The sequence below is a fragment of the Columba livia genome, chromosome 12 (genome assembly GCF_036013475.1).
Source record: "Columba livia isolate bColLiv1 breed racing homer chromosome 12, bColLiv1.pat.W.v2, whole genome shotgun sequence".
Classification (NCBI taxonomy): domain Eukaryota; kingdom Metazoa; phylum Chordata; class Aves; order Columbiformes; family Columbidae; genus Columba; species Columba livia.
Genome location: NC_088613.1, coordinates 19402058 through 19414894, shown reverse-complemented (window position 1 = coordinate 19414894; position 12837 = coordinate 19402058). Strand labels below are relative to the sequence as shown.

Here is a 12837-nt window from a genome sequence, read left to right as displayed (position 1 = left end):
ACCACAAAGGCTGTATAAATACCATAGCATACGCTCTGGCTAGTTTAATAAAAATCATGGTCATATTGTCCTGCCTAATTCAATCAAATTTATACTGCTAGATTACTTAGTACTTCATGTGTCTGACTTTAAAGTCAAAGCACAGCCTCCGTGACTGGGTAATTTTGCCTGAATAAAGGAGATGTTGCCAGGAACCACCAGTAAGGGCCAAGTTCCATAAGCAGTATCTGATTTGGGAGGCTCTGGAACACCCACTTGCAGAAGCGCAGAGCACCTCCTGCTCCCATTTCCTCCTGCTCTAACTATGGGTTTTTCAAGTCCCCCCCAAAATCAGAAGCCTCAAATATTAGTGGACTACCCTAGAGGAATTCAGCCTTAATCTTTCTGCTTTGATCTCCCGGTCTGTTAAACTAGTAATATAAATACTGTGAACAGTTGTAACTGCAGTTGCTGCCGTTTCCCCCGCATACAGGATTTGTCTCTTCCACCTGGCTACGTATGTAGAAGATGAGCATAGAGCGAGGAAGAGGACAGAGATCTTTTAATTGAAGAGGAGCCATTAAGGTCTTGCCCAGACTCATTAAAGGGAGCTGGTGAGCAGGTGCAGCAGTGAGTCACAGAATCACAGAGTGTCAGGAGTTGGAAGGGACCTGGAAAGCTCATCCAGTGCAATCCCCCCATGGAGCAGGAACACCCAGATGAGGTTACACAGGAAGGTGTCCAGGCGGGTTGGAATGTCTGCACAGAAGGAGACGCCACAACCTCCCTGGGCAGCCTGGGCCAGGCTCTGCCACCCTCACCAGGAACAAGTTTCTTCTCATATCTAAATGGAACCTCCTGTGTTCCAGTTTGCACCCATTACCCCTTGTCCTGTCACTGGTTGTCACCACAAGAGCCTGGCTCCATCCTCCTGACACTCCCCCTTTCCATATTGATCCCCATGAATGAGTCCCCCCTCAGTCTCCTCTTGTCCAGCTCCAGAGCCCCAGCTCCCTCAGCCTTTCCTCACACGGGAGATGCTCCACTCCCTTATTCATGCTCTGGCATAAGAGAAAACTGGTCATCCAAGAACATCGGGTTCCTTTTTTTAACATTTCCATATCATAAATATTGGCAGCTGCCTTTATTGGTACTCACAAAGAATTCTGCTCACCTTGCTATACAGAAAATCTTGGCAGCCTGTGGTATTTATTGGAGGAGTGATGCATATTCTTCCCTACATCACTCCTTGCTCTCTCACCTTCCTCTTCATCACTGCAATTGCATGGCAGGCATGAAAGATGTATCTTCAGGTAAAATATTAACTTCATAGTGAGAGAATGTGAATGAAACACACAATGAAATTGAAAAAACATTGTTTAACACAGTTCATTGAAAGTTATTCCTAAAACCATCCCCAAAGCAGACATGGTTTTGCTTTTATCTACAGATTATGTTTTAAAGACACGGAAATAAACATAGCAAGTTAATTTTTATATCTATGAGGCAAGGAGATTTCACTTTAAATAACATGAGTTAGTTTCTAAATCAGTCTTTATCTTCACTAATCTCCAAGCCTCTGATATGACAGGATCACAGCAGCAGGAGATAGAAAGATTTGGGGATAGTTTTCCTAATGATTAGGTCAAGAGCTCATGCAAAGAGCCTCACCTTCTCCCAATGGAAATGTGTCTGTAGTTTTTACATAATAGCCAGCTCAAGATCCTTACTGAAATGTGATATTCAAATGCAGGAGATGAGAGAACAGGAAGAAAACAAACAAGCAAGCAAACAACCTTCCAATTGTGAGCCTGATTGCTGGGCAGACCTGATGGGGTGAAGAAGGGCTCTGCTACCCAGCACAGCACAGTTTATAGTCTGACATGCCAAGGAAACAAGCCTCATGTCTTGTTTGCTGGTCAAGTGCCCGTTCCTAATCTTCCCAGGTACCTTTTGAATCCTTTGCTCAAATCAAACATATGTGATACAGGACCCGAAACCTCCAAGATGTGAAGTTCCTACAAGCTCTGTGAAAACAGGTAGCCAGGTGGAAGGGACAAGTGTTAATACTCCCACAGAGAGGTGATTTATAGGACTCGCCCAGCATGACCCTCCACGGGACACTGAGCTGCAATGGATAGCCAAGGAAAGCTTCACTCATTTTTCACCTTATTAGACATCAGAGCACATAGACATGGGACAACTCCAGAGCAAGCCAAGCTTCATTAGTTTCTGCTGCTGACAGAACTGCTTATCGGTGGGTTTGTTATCCTGAGAGAAGAACTGTTACATTTTTCACATATACCATAGACTTGCATCCTTAATGGCTTGCATGAAGAAGCAAAACAAACAAAAGAATTTAAAATAAGATCCGTATTGGGAGGGGGATAACATTTGTGGCCCTTGTGACCATTTTTAAATGAGCAGAACTTGGGCTTTTGCAAAGGGGATCCTCTGAATTTAAATACATGATGCAGAAAAAGCTCAAATGTGCAGGTTACACTGCGAGTTGTCTGCATCATGTATTCTGCTAAGTGCAGAACTGAATCCAAATTTCTCCAAGCCTCACAATGCATTTGGATCAGTTATCCTTTTGACTAAACAGCCCAGAGAAATTAAGAAATTCAGCTGCAATCCATGAAAGTAATAAAGGGCCATACATCTCTTTTCCTCTCTGCTTTATGCCAGACTTTTTCTGGCATTTCTATGTTATTCAAAATCATGATGCTGAGTGTCCTAGCAAGCAATTCTATTCCCTTAAGAAGACTGAGTAAGAAAACATCCTGTGCAGCTGTTCTAGAGCTTGATTTGTTCATAGAAGTAACTTACTGGTACAAACTGTATGTTTGTCGATACAACTGCATCTATACCAGAAGCACATTGTCAGTTCATAGTAGCAGCGTGTTGCAAAACATTGCTGGAACAGACATTGCCTGAGCACGTATGGGCCAGGGCCTGGTCCTGTACAGCGCCAGCTATAGGGAGGTCCTGGATCCACAACCAACTTTCTCAGGCTCTGACAGAGTAACCGTGAATAAACTGTAAAAACTGACAGGATTCTGAATGTCAGCATCCCAAGTGCCCAACAAACTCATTGACATCTCATTCTTCCCAAATTTTGCCTTGCAAATTAAAAAAGGACTAGCAAAACATACCATATTTTAATATATGCGTTCACAAGTCTCATACTGAGTCAAGTCATTCACTCATTCATTTGTAAAAGCAATGGTCTTGATGCTTAGAACAAGAAGAGACTGAAATAATCAGCAGTTGAAAGAGAAGATAATGACAGACACCAGTGAGCTGGGGTTTGATCCTTGTCGTAAACCAGTATCAGGGAACAAGTCTCTAGCATGACCGACCTCTCCTGGGCCCCATCAATCCATTCCTGTTTCTGGTAAACAGGAGATGGCAGTCCCATTATACAAGAACTACATGAAAATCTTCTGTCAGTAAAACAGTGACTGTTAAGGGCTTAAGAGAAGAAAAAAACAGCAAAATTGTGTGCCAAGAAACCTGAAAGCATGCAGGCGTATATATAAGCAAGCAGGCACTATATGCTGTTCATGCTGTATTTCCTAGGAAAGGAAAAACACTTCCAGTTTCATTCTGCATCTGCACCCAGGACTGCCAAGCTGCGATCCTCTTCTATTCCTGATGAAGCAGCGGATGCCTGATCTCTCAGCAACAGGGTTGAAGTCTGAAGTCAGCAGCAGGGCTGCCTTGCTCGCCCTGGCACACCAAAGGGAATGAAGCAAGCTGGCAGCATTTTGTGCCAGTTGAAACCTCCACAGTGCTCCTGCGCAAGAGAGTTTATTTAAGTTCAAAAAACCAGCAGAAAGTGTGCTGATAAGAGTGCTCATGTACTGCGTCTCTCAGGGGCCCTAGAGGGAAGCGGATCACATAAGGATCTGGTTTTTTTTTCCTAGGCAGACACAGATTCACCGGCAACAAAAGATTGCAGCCTTCTCCCCTTTTCCATGCTTAGAATCATAAACTCATTTTGGTTGGAAAAGACCCTTAAGATCATTGAATCCAACCACAACCTAACTCCCTAAGACCCTGATCTATGTGCCTTTTAAACCCCTCCAGGGCTGGTGACTCCAGCACTGCCCTGGGCAGCCTGTTCCAATGCCCCACAGCCCTTTGGGGAAGAAACTGTTCCCAGATCCAACCTCAGCCTCCCCTGGTGCAACTTGAGGCCGTTTCCTCTGCTCCTGGCGCTTGTTCCTGGGGAGCAGAGCCCGACCCCCCCTGGCTCCAAGCTCCTTTCAGGCAGTTCAGAGATCAGAAGGTCTCCCCTCAGCTCCTGTTCTCCAGCTGAACCCCCCAGGTCCCTCAGCCGCTCCCATCACACTTGTGCTCCAGCCCCTCACCAGCTCTGTTCCCTTCTCTCAACTCGCTCAGCACCTCAAGGGCTTTCCTGCAGTGAAGTTTGGTGCAGCAGCACATTCCCTCTCATGTCACACTGTGGCAGTGGCTGTGTGGGCACAGCCATCCAGTCAGAACCTGAATTGCTGTGTCAAAAACATCCCGTTTCGTTCTTCCCTGTGAGCCTCCTTCACCCTCATCCATCCCTGTCGAGACTCTGGGATTCCAACAGGCACTTCCCAGCATGTAGGGCTTTGTTTAGGCACCGTCCTTTCTACTATATTAAGATCTAATACAACATAAAGTGATGTTGTAAAGACAATCAAACCAGTTTCAAAGCAATAGGAGTATATAAAATTTTCCACGACAACTTTGATCTTACTTTGTAACTACCTTCACTTTCTTGTAGGAAAGACCTAAGGAAACGGTGTAACTTCCACGTGAGGAAGTTTCTCCTTGCTTTGAGATCCCACAGAAATCTGTAGGTTTGATGGGCTTCTGCATTCTGATAATTTTTGATCCATTTGCCAGAATACGTGGCACTGAAGAATAGCAAATCAGTGTAGCTCTGCTTGAAGAATAGAAGGGGTTCTTGTTTCAGTTCAGGGTTGAATTGCCTTGATTGAAATGAATTGTTGCAGATCTTTGTGAAACCCTTGGTGTAAACATGAAAAAAACATACATCACCCATAACAGTCAACTCTGATTTTACATTTGAAAAACTGCAGCGATGCTGAATAAAGGCAACTCTGTCACTTAATGCAAGGCAAATATTGATCATTATTCTTAGCCAAAGAAGTTCATTATGCTGTTAACACGAATACTGGACTTTTCCAAGTTATAGGGGGCGGATTGCTGGAGTCTCTTCACAGTTCTGCCGACACTCTGTGGCCTTGGAAGAGCTAAAGAGGCAAAAGATCTTGAGCAACTTTTCTGTACCTCAGTTTACCCCAATGGGAGACTGACAATACTTCCCTGTTCAGAAAGGGCCATTGCTTTTAATTCAGTCCTTTAAAAACCAGGGCTTTATAGCCTGAGAAGTAAAAGCTCTTTTAAGTTGCTTTGGTTTTGTTTTCTAGTTAGTACAGAGTGGATTGATCAGTGCTATATATTGATTCAGTGAAAAAAATAAAACAGCAATATTGTGGAGACACAGTTATATGCAACATAGACACCTAGTATGCTTTAAACTAGTTTGGTTAAATCTGGACAAAACACATTTGTTTTATCCCAGACCAAACAGGAGCAGATTGAAGCTAAAGAATATTAACCCTCCTGTTCAAACCATGTGCAGACAAGCCTGCAAGATACCACAAGGACATTATTCTGCAAGCCTTGTAAGCAGCTTTTGAGGGCTAAAACTGTCATCTTCACCTTTTCAGTTCTGAGCTCTTCTTTCTTCCTAAAGCCAGAAAGAATACACCCAGAACAATTCAGATCACCTGTGTCATTACTGAGGATTAAGGAGTGAAGAGTGTAAATAATTTCTTAATGAGAAGTTGAGGGGAATGGGATGGGGGCATCATTAGGCAAACAAAGCAAAGCACCCAGTACAATAGGTGGTAAGTAGACTATTAGTCTTTGCTAAGTACTTTTGCTTTAGCTTGAACCAGAAAAAGCAGTTTAGGGGAGAAAAAAAGTAGGATTTAGCATGAACATATCCCATCTATCTAAAGATGTGCTAAACTCAGTAGCAAGGCTCCTCAAATCAGTAAAGGGATAGAATTTACATAGAAAATACTCCGTGCTTTTTCCTTAGTCGCCACATGAGTTGATCTGCCTTTAATGCAGATGCTAATGGAGAACAAGGTAATCCGGGCTGACAATGGTGCCTGATGGAAGATATTAAGCAAATGGTTCTTTGAAAAACGTCTCTCAGAGAGCAACAAATAGGTTAGTTCTGGTGTTCTCGTGCAGTTTTGAAAAGAAATATCGAACCTTTGCAATATTTGGCCTGGCTTTGTTGCCGCAAACGTTAGCTTTAACTGCATAGAAAATACCGTCATAGGGATCCAGAAAATCCTGTTGATCCCGTACTAGCTTTGTCGGTGAATGTCCACTCAGTTAAGCCCCTTTGCCTGTTTTGTTTTGCGTGGTTTTCAGCTGTAGGACACCCAGAGGAAGGTGGGGAGAGGAAGGTGCACTGACTGCAAACAGCCTGCTAATCCTCTCCAGAGCGCAATTAACAAAACCATTCAGCTTTTCTGTTCCTTGCTTCTGATCAGCTTTTGTTTCCTTTTCATTCTTTCGGGTTACACGTGAGCCCCTTGACCTTCTTCTGTTTTATGGTATCAAGAAGGCTGTTTCTCTAGTTTCTTATTTAATTTAAAACCTTATCTTGAAGCTGCCTCCTGGAGCGCTTTCAATTCCTCTTGGGGTTGACAGGAGGTCTGTATACACTACCTGACGGTCAGGTCACATATTCCTTTACCTCTCTAGTTCAGAAAAGCTACAGCAGCTAATAATGATGTTTTAATAAAGGAGAGACTGGCCGACAAAACCACCTCTTCTTCATTTCTAATGCTCGAACCTACTAAGCGTAAAATGTATCTTCCTAAAAGCATAAATGTGACATGAGTTGCTCTCTATTTCCCAGAACAAAGCGCACCAGGAAGGTTTTGTTCATTTATCTCTGAGCTGACCCGAGTTTTTGTCATGATGTACTATCAAATGGGACATTTAAGGAGATAAAATACTCCATTTTCTATGTTTTTTCCTAAGCCAACTGCAAACAACAGTTACTTTATAAAAAGGAAGCAATTTTCTAAGTGCCTTCAGCAATACAAGTTTGAAACCTAACTTTAAAAACCAGTATTCCAGCGGCCATACAGAGTATTGGCATAATTATCAATAAATCCCAGTGACCTTTCACTGACTGTAACAAGGACAATGATTTTCAGTTCAAGCCAGTATGGTTCTGGAAGCCTTAACTGACTTTTTTTTCAGTACTAAAAAAAAGTATACGACACAAGCCTAAGTATTTTGAGGAAGCTTTTCCTTTTAGGGTATTCTATTTTCATGCTTATACTCTTATTCCAATTTTAAGAGGAAGTGGCCAAGCAAACTGAAGTCACAGCCCTGGATCAGCTAAGTTCTGTGAAACTTGTGATTCACACCCATGAAGGTATAATAAGTTACCCAAATATATTACCTTGCCCCTACAAACTAGGGCACTTAGGTGCTTAGTATAAGCACTAGTGTAGGACACACTGCTCACCAGAATTAAGGTGTAACATTCTGAAGCAAAATATATATATAAAGTAGCAGAAGGTCATACATGTGTTTACAAAGTATATTAGTCCCATTAACTTCCAAGAGAAGTCTCCAAGCATCATTATTGTCCCAGTTTTCTGTTTGGTAGGCAGTGCTAATATACGAAATGCTTTAGCATTTACTTCTTGTACACATAAGATTTTTAAGCCTTGGTCCCTGCTGCTAACACCTGTGGAGTCCTTTTAACGGGCTTTCACAGCACAATCAACTCAGGTTTCTGTGCTGTGAGGAGGTGTTAAAACACTCCAGCAGCGAGTAGTATATTTAGACATCTTCTTCCTATCAGTGTCCTGCTGGGAGGGGGGTGGCTGCGGTCAGGCATCTTAACAAGGAGTCAAATTAGGAAAGCTTTTCCAACATATTCTCAGAAAACTGATTGGAGTCTGATTTTGTTCTTAACCTTACCCTGTCATTCTTCATCTATTTGAAGTGTCCAGTTATGTGAAGAGAGAAAAAAGACCACTAAGGCACTGGAAGAAAGGAAGCAACACATTGTTTTATTATCTTCCCCTAGTATCTGTACTAAACATACATTTTACTGAAATTTGGGCTAGAAGTTGCGCCTTTAGCAGCACCACTAAACCAACAGTTCAGCAGGAGTAGGTGGGTCAGTGTTTTACCACCATGCATCAGTCGACTGGTAGAAGTGTGTAGATTAAGCACAGTCTCCCTGTGTTTTACAGGCTGTCAAGTGTCCACAACTAATAACTCCACTAAGGTACCTCCGTGTCCTAAGTTGCTGAGAAGTGACACAGTTACAGAAGCCAAAATCAAGTCCTCCAACATGTCCCCTATGAGCGTGGTCTGGCAGCTTAAAGAGACTCATTTCTACAGTTGCAGTTGATCCTTGAACGGGTATACAAGCCTCAGAATCTCTTGCCTTTTCAACAGCATTAAAATAGTACAAGTTAAAAAAATAAAAGTTCTAAGACATCACCTTCAGAGCTGTAAAAGCCAAAATTGATGCAGTTCCTAATAGCACCAAACACTTGAAAGTCGCCATTTCAGTCCTGCAGAACTTCTTCTGATAGTGTCAGGCTGTATGCTGATGTGTCACCTCCTCAGACATGAGCTCCTGAGTACAGCATTTGGTCACCCTGTGTTACCCCAAGAGCGGATGCATTGGCACTGTGTCCATAAATTGTTCTTTTAAGGAATGATGCTGGAGCCATTATCACAGTATGATCAGTTGGTATTCTGTGGTTAGTGTGTGAAGGGTGGAAGAGTTGCCTGCTGGTAGGTGGAGGACCTAAAAACCGAGCATCATCGGCCAACTCAATAATAGGAAGAGATGGAGCTAGAGTCACGCAGATGTTGCTGGTCTGAGGACCACTGCTCAGGGAGTTTCTTGTGGCAGAACTGGAACTGGAGAGGCGAGAAGGAAGATCAGGTTCTAGTAGCCAAGTCTGGCCAGGCACAAGTCCACTTTGCTGCCCCTCATCCTGGGATTTTAAGCACTTGCAGCAGCAAATTCCAACGCAGGCACCACCGACAACAAACGTCACAAATACAGACCCAACAAGAAGAAACGGCAGGTACACGGGCACTGAAAATGTAAGAGTGACATTAGCCAACTGTTCATTCATGGGTTATTCTAATTTCTATTGTGGGCTTCCTTCCTTAAGGCACGCACGCACCCGGGAGCAGGCCAGAATCCTTTTATTCTCAACTCCCTCTTTTTGCAGCAAAAATATTGGAAACTGGCAACTGCTATGGCAGGCACATTTGAAAAAGCACAGAGGGTCGGGCCAGTCAGTCCTGTAGCATCTGCCATGAATATCCATGCAAGAGCTGTTCAGCACTCGAATGTCACAGCTTGTGCATTAACTAGAAATTTAGACTTGTAAGTTTTACAGTTAGTACCTAAACTGTTGTCAGCTTGCCTATGGGTTTGAGGGCTATAAGCATTTTTACAAGGCAGAACTTAGGTTAAATGCATTACTTAAGAGTCATCCATGTGCATTAATGGAATGTTAGCAACACGTTTCACCAGAGATATAAACATCAGAGGTGTCACCAGATCACTTTGTTAGTAACTCAGAGGTTTTTCTAAGAGTAGGACTGACTTTTGAGTGAGGCCCCAAGTCATTCCCTCTTCCCGGTTCAGGGAACTGGGTGGCTCTGGCCCATGTGGCCACGAGACTGAGCACTGTGTCCTTCCTGCTGCAATGGTGACAGCTTGGAGCTCCAAAGGGCAGAGAAACAGAGGAAGGATCTGGCCAGTGCTACCAAGGGAAGGCTGCTCCAAGGTTTGCAAAGAAAAAAGCACATCTGATATGCCCCCCCCCCACATCTGCTAGGGGCATGGGAAGCTTACCTGGCGTTGCAGGCCTGGGGCTGGGCTGCTCATTGTCACCAGGGCACCGGCCCTGGTCCAGCCGAGCCTCTCTGGACGAGCAGCAGTAGCGCAAGCTGCAGGTCCCACAGCACAGGGTGGCCTCCGGGCTGTCGTAGCGCTCGGGGCACTGGAAGCCGCGGTGCCAGCGCTGCGGGCTGCCCGCCCAGCCGTGGCAGAACTCCCCCGCCTGCCCCGCGCTGCCCGGCACGGCCAGCAGCAGCACCAGGGCACACAGAGCTACCCGTGCCATGGTGGGTCACACAGACTCTCACCTCTTACCAACTTGGCCCACACTGCCCGTTTTTTGTCGCCCCTGCTTCTTATTTCAGAGACACAGCACCACAGCAGTTGCAGAGGTGATGCTCCCAACCCACCAGCTGCCCACCAAGGCACTGCCTGAGCTCCTTTTTCAGGAACTTTTGTCTCTTGACCTGCCCCTAATCCCCTCTCTTTACAGCAACAAAGAAACACCCACTAATTGAAAACCATTTGCAGCTACTCCAGCTCCACCTTCCTCATTTCTCCCCTTCCTTCCCGCAGGGAGCAGCAGCTGGTTCCTCTTGGAGGTGACACATCTCATACTGGTGCTTGGGCTTTTGGGCTGGACCTGGGGACTGAGCTGGGGACAACACGTGATGACAAGTGAGAAATGAAATTTCCAGAGCAGAAGGAAAACACAAGGATAACCAGCTTCTAGTGGGCTCTAAAGTGTAACTTGTACAAACTAGTATCGAGGTAAATTTTGCCTTGTTTAGCATGGATAATGCATTACATGAATACAAATAAGAAGATTTTAGTCAGCAAACATAGGGAAAAATAATTTTGAAAGCCGTAAGTTTGTCTAATTTCAGTCTCCGTTTTTGAAAACCTAGAGGCTGAAAATTTTAAAGGGTCTTTTGCACTTCTTCTTTCCCCAGACACAGTGTAATCTATTACTTCGAATGTGTGCTTCAGGGGACAAAATGCCTCTGTTAAGATCTCTAGAAGTTTCATCTACACAGGAAAATCCTACAGTGTTACGAAGACCCCATAGCAGCGTAGGACTGGTAGTGACCTCTTCATATTTGAGCTAATAATTAAACCAGACCATTCATGGTCTTAGTCCCCTTACAGGTCTACCTACTTGCTCTGTCAACAGGATCCATGTCTGAAGCATGGTTAGCCTGTGCATAACTGCAGCAAAGAAGAAAATTATTGCTAGTTGAGCACTTTGGAAAACAGGGATTTAAAGCAGTATCTGTTGGACCAATATCCTGGTATTGAATAGCACTATTTGCAGCTTGCTTGGAGACTCCAACCTGTATTCTTGAATGCACTCAAAAGCCAGTTCCCACACAATTTTTAGGAGTGTTGCCACTGATTGTACATGGAGGCTGTTCAGCAATGCAGGCTTTTAGAAATATTTGTGCAGAGTTATCTTCCTTCTGATTATTTTTGTTTTAATATTAGATAGCAGCTTGTGTGTTGATGCTTTATTAACTATTTAATAGGTTCAGTTGAGTCGTATTTCAGTCTGTCATCAGCGCTCGTCACCTTTCCCGCTCAGTCACCTTCCACGACTGAGCCCATTTTTTAATGGGCTTTTTGGCAAACATGGTTAAAGAGATCCCTGCATTCAGAAATGGTAAATGAAATCTCTGTTCAGAGGCCTTTCCAAATGCTGCGCAGCGCATTGAAATAGGTATTTGCCCTGCTCCGTTTCGGCTCTCCAAGTGTAAGGTTGGCTGACTGTGTAGCACCTAATCCTATAAATCCATGGGCACGATGTAGAAAATACTGAGCAGCCCCAATACCCTTGAAAAGACAGTCAGATGGCTTGGCTTGGGCTCTCAAAGCACTGAAGTGATACTTGAAACCCAAAGCTGTATTTGCCTTAGGGCAAATTCTAGTTTATTCACATGTTTAACCTCTAGCACCATTAGGGCAGACTAAATACTAACTTATTATTTGTTGTTATGGAAAAAAGCAGCCTCAGACAGGCTTCAAGCATGTGCTTAGTGCTTTGCAGATTCCATGAGAATAAAATGTACCTCAGTAAAGATAAGGGGATGCAATTATTTCCTCCCATCTTCCACTTTAAATGGGTAAAGACACCTGCTAAGTCAGGCATTCAAATGCTAAAAGTGCCTGAAGTTGATGGTTGCATTAACACTTTGAATGATGGCTGCTGTTCCATGATTTCCTCTGTCTGCACATCCACTGTCTTTAACAATACGGTCATGTATTATTTTTGTCCTGCATAGGATTACACTGCCTTCCTTAGCAGGGATAAACTCCCGCAAACTAAATACCGAGTTCCTGCTCAGGGTCTGCGTGTGTGTTTGTGTGTTCCAGGCATTTGTTTCCCCATTCAAAGTCTCTCATCTTCATTTGGTTACAGGCTGCTCTTTGTCCTGATATCCACTTAACTACTGAATATAGTCGTGGATTAAAATTGTATATGCTTGCATAACTTGTGACCCACTTGGAATTTGGTCAGGATAAAAGGGATACCTGGATGTATCAGGATGCTTGTTGTGAACTATGATGCCAAATCATGAGTAGGCTTCTGATTGCTTGGGTTCCGTCACTCTCAGCTTTCTTAGTCTTTCACCTGCCGGGGTGAAACTTTTCATGATTGTTCTTTGCCAGATTTGGGGGAGTTTTAAACAAAAACAATCCAGCCTATTTTGCATGAGAGGACAGTGATGATGGTTTCCCATTATTAACAACAATCTTCTTACCTTTTCTGAGTATCCCTGCAGCCAAGACAGCTTGAGCTTTGAATTTACAAGTTACCATGGAAATAGCCCTTAGAGAGAAGTCTTTTTTTCTAGGTGAGGGTTGTTTCTCTTATTTAGAGAAATGCACATTCCCCCTTCTGAGTTTTATGTGGA

The 12837-nt window shown here is 43.8% G+C and overlaps 1 protein-coding gene across 1 annotated transcript; it reads right to left on the bottom strand.

Annotated features, from left to right (window-relative positions):
- Positions 1-6836: 6836 nt before the first annotated feature.
- On the bottom strand, positions 6837-11138 carry LOC102086450 (protein shisa-1-like). The gene is made up of 2 exons (XM_065078055.1): positions 9941-11138; positions 6837-9169 (listed from the first exon to the last, which is right to left on the bottom strand). Exons 1-2 carry the CDS (start codon positions 10209-10211, stop codon positions 8685-8687), a joined length of 756 nt encoding a protein of 251 aa, XP_064934127.1. The 5' UTR covers positions 10212-11138; the 3' UTR covers positions 6837-8684.
- Positions 11139-12837: the final 1699 nt, after the last annotated feature.